This window comes from Danio rerio, chromosome 2 (genome assembly GCF_049306965.1).
Source record: "Danio rerio strain Tuebingen ecotype United States chromosome 2, GRCz12tu, whole genome shotgun sequence".
NCBI classification, from domain to species: Eukaryota; Metazoa; Chordata; class Actinopteri; order Cypriniformes; family Danionidae; genus Danio; species Danio rerio.
This window is the reverse complement of record NC_133177.1, coordinates 8,050,039-8,071,499: the sequence shown is the minus strand read 5'-3', so window position 1 is coordinate 8,071,499 and position 21,461 is coordinate 8,050,039. Positions and strand designations below refer to the sequence as shown.

Genomic DNA, 21,461 nt, shown 5'->3' with positions numbered 1-21,461 from the left:
ACCGTAACCGTGGTTTAATATGTGTCACCACACCCATTAGTAAAACATTAGGATGCAGATATCACATTTATTTAAAACAAGATGAAAGCCATTAGTAGCAGCAGGCTATCATAAAAAAACGCTATTGAAAATACTGGGGTAAAATAAATGTTCATATTTTAAAGACATGGCATCGCAATTTAGGAAAATGTAATTTAATGCAGTGTTTCTTGTCCGGTCTGAGACCCACGTTAGATCCAGGGCCGGAGTGGGACTGCATTTCAGCCCTGGAGTTTCAAGCCTCAGACTGGCCGACCTCATTAAAATAGTTAAATAGTCATTAAAATAGTCATTTCCAAATCAGTTTCTAATGACACTATCACATCTTTTTTTGAGAAAACAGCTGCTTTAGAACTTCAAATGTTTAACAGCCCTAACAATATTATATGTCTTAACAATAAAAATGAAAAAAATAAATAAATTACTCAGACGACGATCGAACACGGGTCTGCCGCATAGTAAACTAACGCGCTATCGACTGAAGCACAACAGCTGTCCATTGAGAAGTGACTCATCTAACTTATATCATCATTAACCTGCAGGCTGCATCTTGCTCACTGAGCTGCGAGAAAATAGATAAAAAGAGTAGTGCTGCGGTAAAATAATGAATAAAAAGGCTGTGGTCAAGTAAATAAATTTAAAAAGTGTGACTGCTGAGAGCAACAGATTCTGGAGCTAGGGACACCGGCCCTTGCGGCCAAAAAAACGGACCGGCCCACCGGGAATTCTCCCTGTCCTCCCGATTAGCCAATCCGCGCCTGGTTAGATCGGATATCTATCAGGCAATGAAGATCACAGATTTTTAAAGAAATCAGATCTTAAATGTGGCAATTTTGTGATGGTTGTGAGAGGCTAAATTATCATATGCATTTATTTATATGACAATACATGTCTTTTTGACTCAAGAAGGTCCATACTGACTCCAAAGGCAGATACTGATAAGATCAGGGCCTGGTATGTGGACTTTGGGGGTTTTACGATGTGGTCACATGTTGATTGGTCAGTTTGAATGTCTCAGGGCCATGAAACCCCCTCGTTTCAGCAGGGTGTTTTCACACCTCTACTTTGGAAAAAGTCAGAAAAGTGGGCGTGTCGGAGAAACTAAAGTGGGAGGGTGTGGGAGTGTCTATTTGGTGCACGCGCGAGTTTCAGTCAAAATACTCACACACAGGAGAAAGTGATGGTGTTTAACCTACATGGACATCTGTAGTCGAATTATTTGACAAATTATTAAATGTTGGACTTTAACTGCAGTTTGGCTCTTTCATTCAGGGAATTCATTCATGCCCCTCGCGACAAACAAGATATTTGATTCGAGGAACTGCTCTAAGCGTGTTTCATGCAGTGTTTGATACCGCACGGCGAATGAGAGAAAAAAACCCTCCGCATTTCCTGGAAACTTAGATGCACACGGCAGGTAGCGTCAGAAAGCCGCGTGTGTTATTCCGGTCACAAAATGCGGTAAAAACCCTACACGAGGTTAAAGTTTGGTTGTGGTGCTAACATGTTTACACTCGGTGCAATAGTTAGTTCGATACGAACAAACTGAATAAACAAAGTAAACAAAGTTTACAAACAAAGTCGCTCACTCACCAAATCTGTAGAGACAGGACAATCACCAGCAACTAGAGCCGCGTCTTTATTTAGAGGAGACTACAAGCGAATCCGGATCTCAGCGTTTGCAGATGAGAACAGCTCTCAGGTAAACAATAATCCTCCTTAGACACGTAAGTTATTGTTGTCGAGCGTCGCGTACACAGTAATCCACGCGTGACTCAAGCTGCGCTCTCACAGAGAGAAAATAAAAACAAAACTTAACTGCAGCAAACTATAAAAGCAACACTTCACGCTTGTTTTGCCAACACAACGTGGCGTCTCTGTCGTCTAAACACTATGACAGTAATGAATATTAATGAAGTTGCACAATAGAGCACGCTGATTGGTTTGAACCAAGCCTTACTCATGCATTAATGTCTCACACTGTAAGACGTAATAAGACTCACTCTGGCACAGATGTCCAGTCTGCACGCTGGAATACAGGCTATTATGTCATGGCCGTGACGCAGCTTCAAAAATTCGTTTCAAACCGGAAGTACGAATTTGCTTAAAATAACGCAAAAACAACCAATTTACACTTTTTAGTGAAATATAGGTGTCCTAATAGTGTTTTTAGCACTGTGGGACACATATACAACTGTCAACACCTCAAAAAATGTGTTTTGGTGTTTCGTGACCCTTTAAGCTTTAGTGACTTTGTCAAGAAAGATACAAAATAGCTGTAAAACTCTGCTCTGCCTCTTTACCTGCCCTGTCTTTTCCTGGCCTGTCTTTTCCTGGTCTGCTCCTCTGGAGTCTATCTTCTCTGACTCTACTGCAATCAGGCTAACTTCTGGGCCTGCTCTCTTTGTCTCTCTCTTTCCCCCTGTTTCACTCCTTCTACCTCTGGTAACTTTAATTTTACCTTTAAGCTGGGTACAATTTATATCATATGTTTTATCATTTCATATTTTATCATTTTATACAGTTATTTTGTAATTAATTCAGTTATAACCATAAAGAATAATTGTCATTAAATCATCTCATTATCAAGTATTTGTGAATTACTTTTGATTTAACATCAACACTTAATTGCTCCATATTGCAATACAACACAATCAAATAATATCAACGCTCTCCCACATTTATAGCTATTAATGCTGCCCTTATTTCTGTTTTTGGTATAAGATTGCAGAGGAATGGTTCGACTAAATGTACAGTTTTTTACCGTCATGCTGATAACTTTTTAGTCATTCGGCAGAACTACAGTTCGAACCACTGTGGTTAAAACCTTTCTTATATGGTCTAACACAGGGGTGTCCAAACTCGGTCCTGGAGGGTCGGTTTCCTGTACAGTTTAGCTCCAACTTTCTTTAACATGCTTGCCTGGAAGTTTCTAGTACACCTAGAAAGAGCTTGATTATCTGGTTCAGGTGTGTTTAATTGGGGTTGAAACTAAAATATGCAGGACACCGGCCCTCCAGGGCCAAGTTTGGACTCCCCTGGTCTAACAGGTCATTGGAAGCGATTCAGCTGCCCGACTGAAAATTAAAAGTCTGTCTGCATATAGCCCATTGACGCTACTTTTTGGATTACCATGTAAACTTTAGGATAACGTAGAATAAACTACAGCTATGATGGAAACACATACTGAATAAATCCAAGCATGAGCATTAAAAATTCACGTGACTTAGTTTTAATAGATCATATGATGATAAAAATAGGCATGATGTGATGGCATTAATGGACTGACCACATTGCACAAAAATTGAAATAGGCATAGAACGATAACCGTTTTTAAGTATACAGCCGTTTGGAAAAGTCAAGGTTTTAAAAACGTCAACGTTTTCTGCAATACTGTTCCTAATGTGTCTACGATTTTTATTGACGTTTTGTTTTTTTAGGACAACACTATCTTCAGCAGAAAAGATATCTAAAGATGCCGTTTTAAACTGTAAAAAATTTAGCCTGACATGTTTACTGTTCCAAAATATTTTAAATGTTCCTCAAAATAAAATATACTGTGTTCAAAAGGTAAAAATGTTTTTGTTTTTACCCAGACATTTAAAAAGAATATATTTTAAAGCAGTAATCATGATACTGTGAAACCGTGATATTTTTATCCAAGGTTATCATACCGTCATAATCTTATACCGGCCCATGCGTAAACTGAAATGTTGTTTTTTCAACCTAAAATGCCTTGACTAAAAGTCCGTCTTCAACATGATTCATTATTATTAACTTCCAGAACTGTCTTGAACATTTACGCTAACAAAGAGCGACTCTAAAAACCACCATGCGCTCATTCAATAGGTCTTCATGTTCTTTGGTGCAAGTGATTTATTACATAAGAAAACAGGCCCACGGTGGCTTCTCCTGACCAAAAAAAGCCATTTTCTCTTCGATTGGGCATCAATCAGAAAGTGACAATGTTGTTCTTTTTCACTCATTGAATGGAAACGGAAAGAACTGTAGTTCTGCCGAATGACTAAAAAGTGACTAAAAAGTTATCAGCATGATGGTAAAAAACTGTACATTTAGTCAAACCTTTCCTCTGCAATCTTATACCAAAAACAGAAATAAGGGCAGCATTAATAGCTATAAATGTGGGATAGCGTTGATATTATGTGATTGTGTTGTATTGCAACACAATTTTAAAACATTTTTACAAATGTTTTATGCATTTTCCAATGTTGCGCACTAGTCAAATCATTTGTATGGAAGCATAGCAGGAGGTGGGATCTGTTGAACAATAACTGTTGGCTTTGGCCTGTTCCTGAAGATCTGCCTACCTGCAGAGTCTAGTTTCAGCAAACATTCCTCTCTGCAATCATCAAGTCCTCAGCCAAACAATGACTGAACAAGGTTAAAGGCGTGTTTAAGCTCTTTCGGGCAATACGTAATTATCAGAGTAATTATCGAGTTATAAAAGGTTTTCATGTCCTCATAAACTTTCTGAGAGCTATAACTTGTATCATGCAACTGCTGTGTCACCCGATCACGGCATACTGTATACGCTTAGGCCAGGGATGGGCAACACTGGAGCCGGATTTATAAACATTCGCAATGTTTTACTTTCTTAAAGTTTTTGAACTTGAAAAATTAAGCTCACAAAAAAATATTCGAACACTGTGTCCTAACAACATTCAATGTGACAAGGTTCTAGCGTCAAACAAGTTCCAGCGTGGCTGCCTGCACCAGGCTTGTGCAGACATAGGGCTCAACCTGTGCAGTGCACATGCCCTTTTTAGTCTTGGACAGAAAGTGCCCTTCCAAAATGATCAAAAGTGCCACCCGCGACCAACCCCCAACCCCCACCCCCACTCCCATGACCTTCAGTAAGCGCGCCAACACCACTCTTGAGTAGGCGCACTGATATGATTTAGCACGACTGGCTTTATCTGTAATCAGTAATAATCCAATCAGAGTGATCCAAGCTTAAAATGAATGGATCGTTTTTCCCTACTGCTCTATCTTCGTTTTGGAAGAATCCCCCCTTCCACCCCATTTCCTCCTTTTCTTCCCTTTTTTAAAGGGAGCTCTCGAGACCTACCTGATCTCAGATGCCCTTATATGCTTATTGACCAGGCGGGAGCCCTGGGCTCAAGTATTTCCGAGCTCAGGGTTCTTTCCCGGGACAGCATGCCAAACCTGCGATTAACGCTTAGCATGTCTAAGTGGGAACTCTTGAATCACAGATCTGACTTTCATTTTTGTACTGTTTGCTAGTAGCTTGTTTTACTTTCAAAATCTGAGATGAACTATCTTCTGCTGCTTTCAGTTGGGATGGGGTTTCTAGGCTTGTAAGCTTTCCCCTTTGTCCTCCAAATGTAACACTGGCCATAATAGCCAAACAGTTCAATCTTAGTTCTATCAGACCACAGGACATGTCTCCAATAATTGTTCTTTTTTTTCCCAGTGTAATTTAGCAAATTGTAATCTGGCTTTTTGTTGATTTTGCCTTGTTGACTTTCCCATGTTGTCACACAAGGAAGCAGTGTGTTTGAGGTTTTCCTTAAAGACTATTGTGCCTCCAATTAACTCAAATGTTGTCAATTAGCCAATCAGAAACTTCCAAAAGCTTGACACCATCATCTGAGCTTTTTCAGAGCCATAATAATCTTATTGTATGTAAACTTGACTTTCAAGAACAGTTATAACAATTTTTTTTTAAATCTCTCATTATTCTGTTATTGAGCAAACCAGATTTTTTTTTTATAATCCTAACTTACCTAAAAGAGAAAAAGTTTAGTCACATGAACATCTGACTTTTTTTTTTAAATGGTTAATTGCATTTTTATAAACTTCTGGTTTTGAAGAAGATTTTTATTCTCTTTGTGTGAAGTATTTTCTAAGTGTAAAGTAGTTAATTTTCTCTTCTCAAAATGTATGTAGTGTTTGAAGCAAACATGCCAGCGTGTGTTAAAAATAAAGTGTAAGATGAGTATGCCTGCACAGGAGCAACACTAGGAGAAGGCTATAGAATGATTGTGTTAAATAACTGAATATGTGAAGCACTGATTATATATATGTTAAATACTTGTATGAAGCTATATGAGTCAGAAGTTAGAATGAGTAACATATTATCAAATTATTGTCCTATCATGACAATGTATGTAAAACACTTAGTTCCTTTGCATAAGTTGCATCTATACTTTGCTGACATAGACCTGTAACATCTCTGTTGACATGTTGCCAAGAATAGCAGGACCCCTTAGACTAGAAACCTATTCAAAAATGGTCAAGAGTTAAAAAGAGACACCTAGGGGTGTGTCAAATAACCTGTATAAAGATTTTGGAAACACAGAAACTTTAGATGGAGCAGGAGGAGAATGCTATGAGGTCTGCTCTGCTCTTTCTCGGCTTAATTATGAAGAATAAAGTCTATTTTCTGATATTCAAAACCTCCTGTCTGATAATTTCTAATTGATGAGAAGTCGAATTACGACAGTTTCAACTGTAACTCTGTAAAAAAAGCCATTCCCGAGGGTTTACTAAAAATAATGAGTAGGCCCACACGGAATCGTGCACACAGAATTACGCAGATTTTTAGCCCATCATTAATTCTGTTTATATACTTGAGTAAATAGGTTTAAGACTAAGTTTATTCAGCTTTTAAATTAATTACAGTAATTAGTGACTAATATGAAAGTGTTCATCTTATCTATGTACAATGCACTTTGTAAAGTAATATTTTCTGTCTTTTAACAGATATATTATATGAGAGACTTGCTTTGTTTACCAAATAAAGTGGATCTAATTGGATTTGCATTTTAAACATTAAATAAAAGTTTAAAAGATATTATTGTTTATTTCACATATTAATGCTTTAGTTATGATACTCCCAAAATAATTCCGCAGATTTTTACCAAAATTCTCCGCAGAAATATCAAAAAATGCCTGCAGATTCCGTCTAGCCCTACTAATGAGGTCATATGTCCTAATATCGTACTCAAAGAACTGATCCTGTACTATACTTAAATGGGGTAGACTTTTGTAGTAAAAAATTTACAAAATTATTAGATTATTATTATTTTTTTAAACAGAGCCTTAAAGCCTAGAGGAACATTTCATGGAATGATTGTTTTGAAGATGTGTGGAAAAAAAAGCTTGGCTGCTTCCTTTTCGTTTCTGCGTAAGTAATAAACCGGGAACTACATTTAAAAATACTTCACAACCTTTATGTTAGCAATTATACATTATCTACATTTATGCAGACTGATGGACATTGCTTTCTGTTAAGATCATCTAGATTCTTTGGTTCATCATTTTTATGAATGTCAACATTCAAAGAAGTTTAGTAAGACTTGTCGCTGTGTCAGGTTTTATCAGGTGAATCAGGTTTTAGATGAAATTTGACCCCCAAAGATGTTTTTTTTTTTTTTTTTTTGACTCAAACAATTAATCTGTGGTATTTAAACAAATCTTTTGATTTTTGTTTGTTAAATTTCATAATAATAATTAGATCGTATAACCTTATTTAAAAGTTGCTATTATAAACTTTCGCCTATATCTAGACTAGCTCCAGTATATTAATAGCAAAAAAATGTCAACATACAAATAAAGTTGCAAGGGGAGTTGAAGTTGAATAGTAAACTTGCTGTCGATTGCGTAGGTTAAATCATAGTTAGCCTATATATTTTTATTTACTTTTTATTTACTTTATACAATTAATATTTTAGTTAACTTCATGGTGTTAGTTACATTTGCATTATTTGATGTCATGTTTAAATTGCATATTTGCTGTTGTTTAAATAAAAATCTTCAGATTGTTGTGTTTTGGCTTCAACAGAAGAAAGAAAACGGATACATTTTAGAACCACTAACGTTAGAGTATCAGAAAAATCAGAGCACCTTCATTTTTGTGTGAACTATCTCTAAGATTTTCAAGTATTCGGCACAGGTCCATATTGAACTCAATGCTCCATCGCTGATCAAACATACTTGCTTGTAATGTTGAAATAATCCTAATTGCCATGTTATATTTTTCAGGCGTGTTGATTAAAGAAGCTGCTACCGGATCGGAGTAGCCCACTCGTGAGTCACTATCATATAGACTATTGCTAAAAAGAAATGTGTTGTCATATCAGTACAAAATTCCGAGAAGTTATGTAAACGTGCCACAAAGGACAATTACTTCATTATTGTGTCACAACTTATTTAAAGCATCTTTGTCCTATCAGCTAAATACCTAAAACGTTGTAATTTTTGTGTCGAAAGTCTCAGGAGTTGGGTACAGCATGAGGGTAATAACAGGTTTTACGTTTCGCCTCCCACAATGTGAAGCTAGTTGACAATTATTTACAAGGTAACGAGTTTACTCTCACTTTTAGTCAACATATGGGTTTTCTAGCCAAGTAAAATTAACTTGTTGCTTGAGGCGGTTTTGTTCCGAATCCCAACTTTTCTTGCCTTAACCGGTTTCTGTTTAACTTTCCAATGAAAGTAATTTCAATTGAAATGAAAAAAAAAAAAAAAAAAAGATTTAAAGATGGATAACAAACACCATTCAAACCGGTTGACCGTCACAAACCCATTAAACAGTGTTATGAACTAAACCTGACTGAAATTTGGCAGACATCGGTAAAATGCTTAAAACCCTAAATGGAAGATGGCAGTTTTCATTTGAACACCCCCTTCAATTGTTTACCCTGACAGAAACTATTATTTTCCCAATTTGCGAGCAATTTCCCCCACAAAACGGCATCAAATATTCCACAACACTTAAACTAAGTACAAACGTTTTTCTATTCTTGACACGTTGTAAAGTTGAGTCGGTTAGTCAGGATTTCATATTTGGTTCCCGTTCTCTGAGTTAGATGCACAAGGGAGTCACCCAGTGGCCATTTTATGACATAACACCTAAAACCTTGTGGTAAACAAATGAGGATGCTTTTGTATTTATTTGACGCTTCTGATCTTATGAATGTGCCAAAGCAAGATCAGAAAAATAATTCAGAACACATGGGACAAGTAAATGGACAGAATTATCATCCTGTTTATTGTCAAATGGGCCAAACCCTACATGGAATACTGTAATAACCCAACTTTAAAGAGGACATCACAGAAAAAAGGACTTGATAAAATAATATACATTTAAATTAATACATTCCACAAAACTGAAAAGTGCCTTTATATATTACTAAAAGGGTAGGTGAAGTGAACAGTTAAACTGCACACGAATGTTAGCATAACATAATTGGCAGATTTAATGCAACACTTGTATCTTTTAGTCCACAAGTAAATTACTAAACGATGAAGAACATCTAACAAGTACATTTTAAACACACTAAGGAAAAAATACCTGAAAAAGAATAAAGAACCCATGTTTTGCATACGCCACCACCAGTGAATACTGAAATGGTTGGAGTCTACAACCGTCCACACAGAGTCAACGTCACGTATCAAATTCGCAGGTCGGATCCGCAGCCAGCATCGAGGAGAGTCGTTTTTATATATTTTTCTTCCAATAAAATAAGCGCAAATGGAAGTGATCATTCAACAGCTAATCCCCACATTAAAACCCCAGGAGTTTAAATCAGGTCAGCGACATTCATGGGCATCTCCTCAACGGTGGTGTTGTAAAACGTCTCGATGTCTCGAAGAATCCTTTTGTCTTCCTCAGTAACGAAATTAATAGCTACGCCTTTTCTTCCAAACCGACCTCCGCGGCCAATCCTGAAAAAGCATTTGTAAATTTATTCACGTTGAATTCACAAACTAAAACGCAGTCAGAGGAAATAAAACAACAGATGGATCCCTCACCTATGGATGTAGTTCTCTCGATTTGTAGGCAAGTCATAGTTGATGACAAGCGAAACTTGCTGAACATCAATTCCACGAGCCTGAAGAATGAGGGTTTAGGTCAGTCAAGATCAAATGAACAAAATTAAATGCAATTTAATGCTATTGCAGCTATTTATTAAGTAAAATTCAGGATTATGAAACTTCTTTAGTAGGGCTGCAGAATATTGGAAACATCTGACATTGCAATATTTTGTTTTTCTGCAACAAGTATTGCTATAGGAGTAACATTTTACTAGATGAATTGAAATTCTTTTTGGAAAGCTTTCATTCGTTTAGATCGATTGGGATGATAAAGTCTTTAGGCAGTGCATTAGCAGTAATTACAATCTTATATAAAATTATGGTTGTCACAATAGTGGAATTTGGTACCAATCGATTCTGACATTTAAAAAAAAAAAAAAAATCCATTTCTCGCTGTCCAGCTTGTTTTTAGACTGAGCTGATTTGCCATTGCGTTCACATGCTCAACAGAAATGACCATGCTTGGCAGTGAAGGTCATCAGTTTACCGCCGTTTACAGTGTAACCACAGATACAGGGACACTGGAGTGCTTCGAAGCCACAATTCAATAGATTACTTGCATGTCAGCTTATAAACAAACCAGCTGATCGATGTGACTTTGAAATGCTCCAGTGTCCCTGTATCTGCGGTTAGAGTAAACGGCGATAAAAATGACCTTTACGGCTAATCAGTCATTTCTGTTGAGCATGTGAACATCATGGCAAATCAGTGCCATTTAAGAACGAACTTAAATGTTCGCGGGAAATGGACGTTTTAAAATTTCAGCATTGATTGGTACTCTGTTGCAGTATCGTGACAACCCTAAAATAAATACAACAGAGCAAAAATAAGTCAAATAAACAGTGCTTTATGGTTTTCTGGAGTCTAATGCTGTTCACACGAGACAGGGCATGCGCGATTTATAAAAATTGCAAATAAATCATGCTATTCGCATGTAAATGGACAAGTGAACAATAAAATTTGACACTCGAATAAGCGAGTAAACTCACTTCACAATATGCGGATTTGCATCATGGGCAGTGGTTTTGTGCCCAGTGACTCTAGCTTCATTGTGAAATGGCTAATATGGCTTTTATAGAATGAGTAGCTGTGTTTGTACTCTAAAAAGGCTGAAAAAGTGTATATTTGTTCGGCGCCGTGTCTGAATCCACTAAATCAGTACACCCAGCTCTGAGAGTTCAACTCCTGCAGAAACTGGAGGCTTTCAGCAGTGCTTTAGACTGACTTATGCCTGACGCTTCATCCGCATCTGGTGTGAATGCAGCATTACAGTTCAGGTAGAGAAATTAAAACCCAACAACATGGTTTTCATTATATAAACCATTTAAAAATAATTATATTTATTAATGTCTTCATCTTTTAATCTTTAATGAACAATCAAATCCTGCAATGTGACTGTTGCGGATACATGCACTGCGATATTAATGCTCAAACGATATATTGTGCAGCCCTAATCTTTAAAACTGATTCCAGACTTAATTTTCAATAGCTACATTTGCATTCAAATATACAAATGAAACTAGTGCAAAACTGGAAGCGCATAAAACCTTTGCAAATAAAGCACCGCTGGCATCTAACAAGTAAAACAAATGCGTGCAAATGTCACCTAAATGATTAACTGGCACCAAATATCAAAAAGAAAAAATTTTTGCTGCTTGTACTAATTTGGGGTATATAAAAATTTAAAAAAATAAACCAAACTACACAAATTACATTACTTGTAGACCAAGAACCAGTGGGTTCTGTAAAAAAAAAAAAAAAAAAATCACATTTAACTTTTCCATAATTTAAAAAAGTAACAATGCTAAAAATGTAAAAAATAAATAGAAACCGACAGACACTATACTGTACTCTTATTTCATCATATTGTACTATAAGAACGCCTTTTTCTGGCTTCAGGGTTTCAAGTCAAATTTAAGACTTTAAGTCCATTATATAAGAAATTTCAGACTTCCACAAAGCTAAATACCAAGGATTATTTCTAATGGCCTAGTTCAAACATAAAAAATAAAGCTCAAACATTATAGTAAGGAAGATAATTAAACCACATTTATAAACAAATATAAGAGTTGCTAAATAAAGTTAATAAATAAGAGTTGAATAAACTTTTACTGCGATGGAATGATAGTGATTGAATGGGTGTTGGCTCGATTGGGTTGCTTTTCATGGACATGGGAAAATTGATTTAAGACCTACAATACAATATTTCAGTGACTTTAAGGCCTAAAAATTGATTTTAAAATTGAAGACAATAAGACTTTAAGCCCAGGGTATCCACGGGGTCCTACTCACCAACAAATCTGTAGTAATGAGCACTCTGCTGGAGCCAGACCTAAACTCTCTCATTATTATGTCTCGCTCCTTCTGATCCATGTCTCCATGCTTTTAATAAAAAAAAGACAAATTCTTAACTTATAAAACAACCAATTGATTAGCTAAATCATAAGACCTAGACAAGTATGATCAGTAAGTCGAAATGTTCTCTCCATGAGAGGTCAGTCCCGAAAGATGACGTGCATCACTTCATACCTGGCTTAAATCATCAATCTGCAATAGTAGCTCAATCAGATTAGCGTGCACCTATACGTCTTGAACTTACCAAAGCAGACACGGTGAAATCCCTGGCATGCATTTTCTCGGTCAGCCAGTCAACCTTTCTTCTTGTGTTCAAGAAGATAACAGCCTGCGTGATTGTCAGGGTCTCATAGAGGTCGCACAGCGTGTCCAACTTCCACTCCTGCAGAACAAGTCAATTTACGTTAGCAGGGCAAACAGCGCAGAGACATCATTTATAGATATTCTGGCTTTTTATGATGCATGTGGCACAAAATCTTGAGACCTCGGACACCGGACATTAAGAAAGAGGTCCGTCCTAGACTCATTTCCGACTGTGTGCTTTTTGCTCTTCCTTCTTTGTGATTTAACCAGTACTAGCATGAACACCAGAGCGAGACCCGAAAGCATCGACCTGGTGGTTTTAGCATGGCGCTTTTTAAAAAGAAGGGACAAGAGACATTAGAGACAGCCAGTGCCTCACCTCTCGTTCTACATTGATGTAAAACTGCTTAATACCCTCCAGAGTCAGCTCCTCCTTTTTCACCAGGATGCGGACAGGTTCACGCATGAACTTGGTGGTCACCTCCAGCACATCAGCAGGCATGGTGGCCGAAAGCAGCACAACCTGGAAACAGAGACCGATTAGAGCCAAAACGTTAGAAAAGAAGCTACAAAGTATGTTGTTTTTGAAACCATAATGTGTAATGCGTTAATATGAATAACTAAGGGGAAAATTACCGTGAGCTGCATGAACACATTAAAAAATAAAAATAAATTCACATTCCCTGACTTTAACAGACTAAAAACCTAAATTTCCATGGTTAAACTAAAGATGACCATGTAATATTAAAATAGTTTGGTTAATTTTTCAGACTTCAAATAGAAAATTACAAAAAATAAAAATAGAGCACTTGGTCTTATACTGTGTACACCAGACATGGAACCAAAGAAAAAAAGTCAGGCTATTCGATCGTAAATGGACACAAACAGCACAGATTCGTTTAGCACAGTGCCTGACGCCCCATTCTCACGGGGCCTCAGCGTCAACGCTTGACAGAGGGCGTGTCTGAAGTTGGGGCTTATGCAATCATCATAGCAGCGTCAGCCAATGAAATTAGTCAGCAATCTGCTACAGTCTGAGCTGGTGTATTTGCATACAGCTATCTGATTGGCTGACGCTTATGCTGGCGCTTGAAAAGTTGAGTCCCAACTTCTGCAGTGAGCAACGCCACTGAAGCGCCGCCGACATAGCCACAATGCAGTTCGGCAACGCCTGACCTCATTCATTCAAAGTGAATTGGAACCTTTGAAGCCCAATGTGAATAGGGTGCGAGTTCACTGGATCCTTTCTGAGGTCCACCCAGCTCTGAGAGCTCAAACTCCTTCAGAAACTTCACATGGATGGAAGCTTTTAGCAGTGCTTCAGACTGAGCCGAACCCAGCTTTATGAGCTGTTGTCCGGTGCCAGCAAGAGGATTTCCCCTCAGGTCACCTACAACAGGCACTACGTCATTATCAATCCACTACAAGAGCAAGCTTCTGATTGGTTAACAGCACGAATGTCCACTTAAGTTCAGATTTTCCAACTAGAGCCTAATCGCAACTGTGCATTGAATTGACATGTAAATCACTTGCACTCGAAGCTTTATCCACGTCTGGCATGAACACAGCATAAGACCAATTGTCTGAAGTGGCCATTTCGTAGCCAAAGTTCTTGAAGCTGACATTTTCCTGGCATGTTTGCTTCAGTTAACAGGTACAGCTTCATGACTGCATTTGACTTAAGTTCCAGTGACTTAAGGTAATTTGCTTGTAAGGTTCCAATTGGGAACCACTGACTTAAATGATGAATTTGAAAGGATTCAAATGGCGCTGAAAAATAGCTCAACAGTACCAGTTGGCAAAACATGTGAAAAAAATAAAATGTTTAACAGTGGTAAAAACTAAAAAGCAAAAAAAGGTTCCTGATATCCCATGAATTGGAATAGCCATATTTTTAATGTCTGAAAAGGAGATTTTAAAATTCCATTATATTCAAGATATTCTAGTATGAATCCTGTGATGACCATGTTCTTTACATGATCATATGAAATAAAAGATGCACAAGATTGAGACATTCATTCACAAAACGGCACTCTGGGGGCCTGAAAACAACCATTTAAAAAAGCTTTTTTTTTTTTTTTTTTTTTAAATGGGTAGATATGGTCTTTTAGTGAACTACAAAAGCACAAGCAGTGAAAACTGACATCTCCTGCATTCATATTACATGGCATGTGCAAGTACAACAACTAATGGTGGAACACAATATTGTGCAGCTCAAGATTGATATGTATTATCTTGCAATTCAACACAGTTTTAATAAGAGTTAATTTGATTATGATTCTGCCATTATGAAAGAAAAAGAAAAATAGTGATGCTAGTATTTCTTCCACAATGTGTTCCAATCAATATGTTTGTTGCTCTGAGCCTTGAAACATAAGCCACTGGACATTAAGAAAGAGGTCCAACTCAGTTTCATTTCCAGCGCAGAGCCATTGCTCTTCTTCCGCATGATACTCTGCTAGCATCATCGCATAAACCAGGAGACCCTGGAGTCTGCAATTTTAGCACAGTTCTTTTGAGCAGAAGGGGTCTATAAAGATTCTAGACTTACTTGAATGTTTGTGCTTAATTTCTGGAAAATCTCATAGATTTGATCCTTGAAGCCACGGCTCAGCATTTCATCAGCTTCATCAAGGACAAACATCTTGATCCATTTGGGAGCTGGAAGTAAACAACATTACGTATTTTACTTCTTATACGCTTAAACAGCTCAAACAAGCTGGTCAAAAAGTATGATCAGTTAAATTAGTGATTATCTCCATAACAGGTCAGTCCCGAAAGATGATGCCATCACTTCATACTTTGCCCTGCATGTTGTTTCAGACTAAATCTATGTGTATCGATTACTTACACAGATACCGCCTGTTCAGCATGTCAAACACACGGCCTGGTGTGCCAACCACAATGTGCGGAGCCTCCGCCTGGAGCTTTTGCATTTCGTTCCGCACATTGGTGCCTCCAATGCAGGCATGGCATGAAGCACCCATGTAGTCACCCAAAGCCAAGATTACCTTCTGAATCTAAAGCATAGACAAAAATGCAGAGTTTAAATGAAAGGAACACCTAGTAAACACAAGTACTGTGTACCATTAATGCAAAGCACTGGACAAGTATGATCAGTTGAAAAGGTCTTCTCCACAAAAGGTCAGTCCCGAAAGATAGTCATACCATCATTTCATACTTGTGCAAAGCTCTATACAGTTACAATAATTGTCAAAAAAAATCACCTGGCAGTCTAACAACCTAATTTCCAAACACTAGCAGTAAATAATCCAGCTCATTAAAGAATGATTGATCGATTAATCTGCCCGAAAAACTACATGGATGACTGCTTCCTGCTGAACAGATGATCAAATTATGCAAATTACAAACAAAATCCACATTTATTGACTGATAAAGCAGGAAGAACAGCAAAAGAGTACCTTGAATTTGGCTACTGCCAGAATATGCCGCCTTGGTCTGAGACACACATCTTATTGTGTTATTGTGAGCTCAGGTACAGCATACCTGCTGAGCGAGCTCTCGGGTTGGTGCCAGGACCAGAGCCTGAGTCTCTTTCTGCTCAATCTCCAGCTGCTGCAGGATGGAAATGGCAAACGTGGCCGTTTTACCAGTCCCTGATTGGGCCTGCGCGATAACATCATAACCTATGGAGAAATCAAGCATCAATAAAAGGACAACAAAAATGGAAACTACTTAACTGTTAGTCTACAAAGAGATGAGCAATACTAAAACCGGATCAATATGTACAGTTTGATTACCAGAGAGGTAATTAAAAACTATTTGTAACTTGAGCTCACTTTACCTTTTATGCAGGGAATTATAGCTCTCTGCTGAATTGCTGAGGGTTTCTCAAAACCATATGCATATATTCCACGAAGGAGAGTTTCCTTCAAGTTCATGTCATCGAAATTGTCCGTAATCTCATTCCAGTTGCTCTGTAAAACAATGTATATGAGATTCAATGAGAATCAGATTGATTACACTTAAATGTTGAACATCTTACTTCAATATTAGAAATTCTCCAACTTAAGGCTATTGCATTTATTTGGAGTAGACATCAAGTTAAGCTATCACTTTCTATATTCTGCGATGTCAATCAATCAAAGTTTGTTGATTTTTTATTTCCAAGATGTTAGTCAGGGGTAGCATTTTTTTTTATAACTGCACAAAGTCCACTAAAACTTTGTATGAATTCTCCACCAAATCTCTGACAAGAACTATAGCTTACTCTACCTTGATCCCATTTGAGGGTTAAAGAAGATAAAAGATTTTGAAAAAAAGGTTAATCAAACTAAGGACAGACTGTAACAAATATTGAGAACTTAACATGAAGTCCAACAACCTCAAAATGACCAGTTAAAAAGCAAGATTTAAGTGCAGCCTTGATTTAAATGCGGAAGGTCTGATGACAATGCATGTACACATGCATGTCACTTGTTTTTGGATATTAATCTCACTTCAAAATTTATGTAATAACACACTGTGTGAGAGAGAGAGTTTTAATTTTATTGCCATTTTAGCGTCTATGGCTATGTAATGGCAAAATGAAAATAGATCAAGTAAAAATATTCTAAGAATTAAGTCATTAACAGCAATAAATGTACAAGGTAAAATATATAAATAATAATAATAATGATAATATAGAAGAAAAATCTAAAACAATAACAATTTCCTTTTGATAAAAATTCTACAACTTTAACACCCACTGTGCGACAGGAAAAACCTAGATTGACAAATTGCATCAAAGAGGGGGTAATTGTTGCTTCAAATGATTGAAAAAAAAAAAAAAAAAAAAAACACGGAAAGAATTGTTTGAAAATTAAGTGGGAACAAACATTCTTTGCTGGCTGCATTTGATGTCAGAAAGTCCCCATTCCAAACTTCTCAAATAGTATATGAGGTTGGTGCGTTCAAGTGCTTTGAAGAAAAGCAGAACCATTAATTCATTATTAATTGATAGGGAATCTTAAAGCTAAAATGGATTGCGCTGACAGATTGAATGGAATTAAATACATAAACTTGCTTGTTTGTAGAGCAAGTAGTTTGACTGTTTTCTGTCATTTATAAAGTCATTTCTCCCATAGGCACCCAAATGAGAAGTTCAATAAAAAAAAATTATAATAATAATAATATACAAAAAAAGCGCACTTCCGTATTGCAGAATGTTGCACTGTACAAGGGTCATACACTTATTGCAGTGCAATGTGGGATTTAGTGCACTTCAGAAAGTGCAAGGCTGCATTCCAGTACACTCACAAACTTCCCCTCACTTGTTCCCTCGGAGGAAATTTTAAAGTGCATTCAACTTCTAGTGACTGAGGAAAGTTTACATGGACATACCCTTATATTTTGAAAAGGGGAGCAAATCGAATTTGTCCACTCCAGCACATATGTCCTAGGATGCAATGTGATACTCTAGCTATATTTCATCCACCTATTTTTATGTGCTAGTTTTAAAAATGTATAAAAAAAAACATGCTTGGTACCGAACAAATTACAGTATGCGCATTACAAAAAGTCATGTGAATTCTTTAGAGATCATGTGACGATAATGTGTGTGAACGGACAAAAGCAGGCATATTGTAAAGGGTCTGAAATGTTTTGGTCATTCTAAAACGCCTTAACAGTTTCAGTATTAGTGTTATATTAATGACCTTCAGAACTGTTAAGAGCATCTGTGCTCTGCGTCTCAAGCACCACCACATGTTCATTGCATGACAGCATCGACTTGTGAGGCGCAAGTCATTTATTAAACAAGGAAAAGATTCACGCAGCTTCTCCTACTGCAGCAAATTCAGTTTTAACTTTTGATATTTGATGATTTTGTTCTCTTTGACTCATTGAATTGAAAAGCTGCTTATTCGCACATCTTAAGGCCCGCTCACACGATGACTCTTTATGCTTGCATTTTCCATTGACATTTAACGCCTTGTGGATAAATAAAAAGGCACCAATGTAATCCTGCACACCAACACGCAAAACATAATTTTTAAAGAAATGCCTCATGCTCGTTTTTTGTTTTGATGTGCCGCGTCAAAATCATGGATATGGAATATTAGTCAAAAGAATTTTGCTTGGTTAAAAAAAATATAGAGTAAGCTTTGCTTGGCACATTATACAATAAAAAAATAATAATCCTTTTAATAAAATTATTGCTCAATCCTTTTAAAAGAGCTAAAAATGAAACCACCATCCCATCCCAACAAATAGATTAATACCAACCTCGATGACACCATCAGGCTCCATTCCTTCAGGCCCCCCATGGTCTCGATCTCGTGAGCTAAAAGAAAAAATAAATAAATAAAAAATATGGAGTTTTAAGAGTTACTGAATTTGACGATTGAGGTAAAGTTGGTTTTATATTCGCAGTCATTCAGTGGCAATTTGTGACATGCTCTCATTATTGTTTAACTTTAACGGGGTGGTCCACAGGGTACTTTTAAGGCTCGGTAGTGTTTGTAAGATGCAAAGCAATGTTGGCTCATGCTTCATTTGTAAAAATAATGTTATTTTTTAAGTTATCCTTTGATTATGCTTAGCTACTCCGCTAACATGAGAACGTCTATCACATTTCCCAATTCCTCTGAAAGGCCCGCCCCAAGAGGCTCTGATTGGTCAGCTAACTTGCGGAGATTCACAGATCAGCTCCACATCACCAGGAGGGGTGTTATAACATTACAGTGCCTCTGGCCACACCCCTTCACTGCACAGTGTATGTGCATAATCTGAACGGTTTGACATTAACCCAGATGTATTTCTTTGTAGTCTTCAAACATCCGTTCACTGTAGGCTTTGCTAAGAGAACTCTGTAAAAGCCAATTGTCTCGCTTTGCATTGAACGGATTTTAACATTCAGAGATGTTGTTTGTTTTAACACAACATCATTACAAATCAGCTAAAGTTTAAAATGATATTATAGTGAACCACCCCTTTAAATAAAAAGTCTGAAATCACATGCAAGCATGACTTCAAAACAGCATTAGCACTATTTGCCTGTGAACAATGTTGTACTTTGATAGTCATTGGCTGCTAATATGATTTTACTCTTTAGAATTTGCGAGGAATCAATTTCTGAAACTATATTAAGAAAGTACTAACGTGTGAAAAAAACAATTTAACCTTATTAATTTGACGAGACTAACAGGACTCGAACCTCCACGGGATGTTGGTGGGCGCACATTGCAAAAATACCACGTGGACGACAGTTAACGATCAAAACGTTTAACAAAATAAGTTGCATGTCGTGAAACTTCGCGTAACGTTATAAGCTCATGGCCTAAGTTAAGTTACCTTAAAAGCCTACGCCCAAATTTGGTGAGTCTCATTTAACGTTACAGTGCAAACAGCTGGTAATGTCTGACGCATTAAAAGCGGGTTTCGCTGTGCATGGATATAACGTTAGTATATAACCTATTATGTGCTTCCCTGTAATAACTCGACTTAAAAATAGAACAAGTAAGAAACAAAACCTTATGGTAAGTTAACACTAAGTTAGGTGGTATACATGCAAGGACTCACGCATGGAGGCCACGCGTTGGATTTCAGGGTGGGCGTGAAGCCTATATAATGGTTGTCGTTTCGACACACATCAATGTCAATAACATGAACTATTTAAATATAATTACTGTGCATAAAATCAACTGATAAATTCATTTGGCTTTCAGATACAACACGCATGCAAGGTAATCATTCGCAGCTAACAGCCGTTAGCTGTGCGGCCTGCTTAATATCAAACGCGCCATGTCAAAATACACAATACCAGTGTTATAAATAGCTTAGCGCATCCCCAGTTCAACAAAACACAAATATACTGACATAGTATGAAATAAAATGCATTCAAGTTAATCGTCACTGGGGGTTATACCTGTTGTAATCAGCAGAACCGCTAGACATGGTCCGTTCGCGACTTCGGCATTCACTCGGAAAGGCAGAACATGTGAATCTCCGGCGATTTTATCGTACCGGATCTTATTTTTGTACATTTAAACTAAAACCGCAAACACGCAGAAAGAGCTAAACGCGACACAACATTTTATCGGTCGTGACAAGAGATGTAATTCCAGTTGCATATGTTTTAATTTTGTGAGTGTTTGTACTTGTTATATCGAAGTTTGCATGGAACTATATTGAGAAGCGCAAGGATATTGCACCATTGATAGAGTGTAGTGGAGTCGCTACGGGGTCTCCACATTCCTGGCCTTAAAATGGGACTTAAAGGGACAGTACACCCTGTAAAATAAATAAAAAACTAAAAGTGTATCTTTCCTCTTTTGTGGAATTCAAAAATAGGTCACCATTTGGTACCATCAATTGCCATTTTCTTTTATTGTATAAACAAAATGAAATGGAATGTTAAATGACAGTTCAAAATTAAAAATAAGTGGGATTATTATGCTTTTTTGCTCGTGCAGTATGCTCTTTTTCCCTTCTTTTTTCTCTAAATGCTCAAAACTACTTGACCCCTAAAACCTATACATGTGATTCAGATTCAAGTAGTTTTTGGGCATGATGAAATTATTAATTATGTTGCCAAAGGATTAATAACACTACACTACATAGTAAAACATCTATGCACAAAAATAAATTACTGAAAAAAATAGAGAAACAAAATATCAATATAAATCTGGTGGAAAGAGTACTGAATAATCATACCCAAGTAAAAGTACCATTACTTGCCCAAAAATGTAGTGTAAATAGAGTAAAAGTATCTGTTGTAAATATTACTCAAAGGATGAGTAAAAAGTGGGCCTTTCTAAAGTACTCAAGAGAAGTGGGTAGTGAGTATTACGCTGTAGAAAGCTGATGCGTTTACATATAATTTGTGCATGTGTGTGTAAACGTAACATTCTGTAGTGCGTAGGCACACAAAGTCATAAGACGTTAATATTAGGTTAGAT

At 37.0% G+C, this 21,461-nt stretch overlaps 1 protein-coding gene and 5 non-coding genes across 8 annotated transcripts; all 6 read right to left on the bottom strand.

The window, feature by feature from the left end:
* Positions 1 to 9,053: 9,053 nt before the first annotated feature.
* On the bottom strand, positions 9,054 to 20,509 carry eif4a2 (eukaryotic translation initiation factor 4A2). Of its 3 annotated transcripts, none has more exons than XR_012386450.1 (11): positions 20,429 to 20,491; positions 18,787 to 18,844; positions 16,367 to 16,499; positions 16,069 to 16,208; positions 15,413 to 15,581; positions 15,113 to 15,222; positions 12,976 to 13,084; positions 12,503 to 12,640; positions 12,196 to 12,285; positions 9,841 to 9,920; positions 9,054 to 9,753 (listed from the first exon to the last, which is right to left on the bottom strand). XR_012386450.1 is itself a non-coding variant. In XM_073914979.1 (11 exons), the coding sequence occupies exons 5-11, from the start codon at positions 15,546 to 15,548 to the stop codon at positions 9,609 to 9,611; spliced, it is 843 nt and encodes a 280-aa protein (XP_073771080.1). In that variant the 5' UTR covers positions 15,549 to 15,581; positions 15,984 to 16,208; positions 16,367 to 16,499; positions 18,787 to 18,844; positions 20,429 to 20,491; the 3' UTR covers positions 9,054 to 9,608. The 3 variants fall into 3 exon arrangements, 2 of the variants coding, with proteins under 2 accessions (XP_073771080.1, NP_998616.2); XM_073914979.1 differs by having other exon boundaries at positions 12,941 to 13,084; positions 15,984 to 16,208; NM_213451.2 differs by having other exon boundaries at positions 9,055 to 9,753; positions 12,941 to 13,084; positions 20,429 to 20,509.
* Positions 12,361 to 12,432, bottom strand: LOC137488424 (small nucleolar RNA SNORD2). The gene has a single exon (XR_011007450.1). It is a non-coding gene; the product is annotated as a small nucleolar RNA SNORD2 (small nucleolar RNA).
* Positions 12,719 to 12,908, bottom strand: LOC137488419 (small nucleolar RNA SNORA81). The gene has a single exon (XR_011007445.1). It is a non-coding gene; the product is annotated as a small nucleolar RNA SNORA81 (small nucleolar RNA).
* On the bottom strand, positions 14,911 to 15,089 carry LOC137488418 (small nucleolar RNA SNORA81). The gene has a single exon (XR_011007444.1). It is a non-coding gene; the product is annotated as a small nucleolar RNA SNORA81 (small nucleolar RNA).
* Positions 15,292 to 15,362, bottom strand: LOC137488423 (small nucleolar RNA SNORD2). Its single transcript, XR_011007449.1, has one exon. It is a non-coding gene; the product is annotated as a small nucleolar RNA SNORD2 (small nucleolar RNA).
* Positions 15,672 to 15,742, bottom strand: LOC137488425 (small nucleolar RNA SNORD2). The gene has a single exon (XR_011007451.1). It is a non-coding gene; the product is annotated as a small nucleolar RNA SNORD2 (small nucleolar RNA).
* Positions 20,510 to 21,461: the final 952 nt, after the last annotated feature.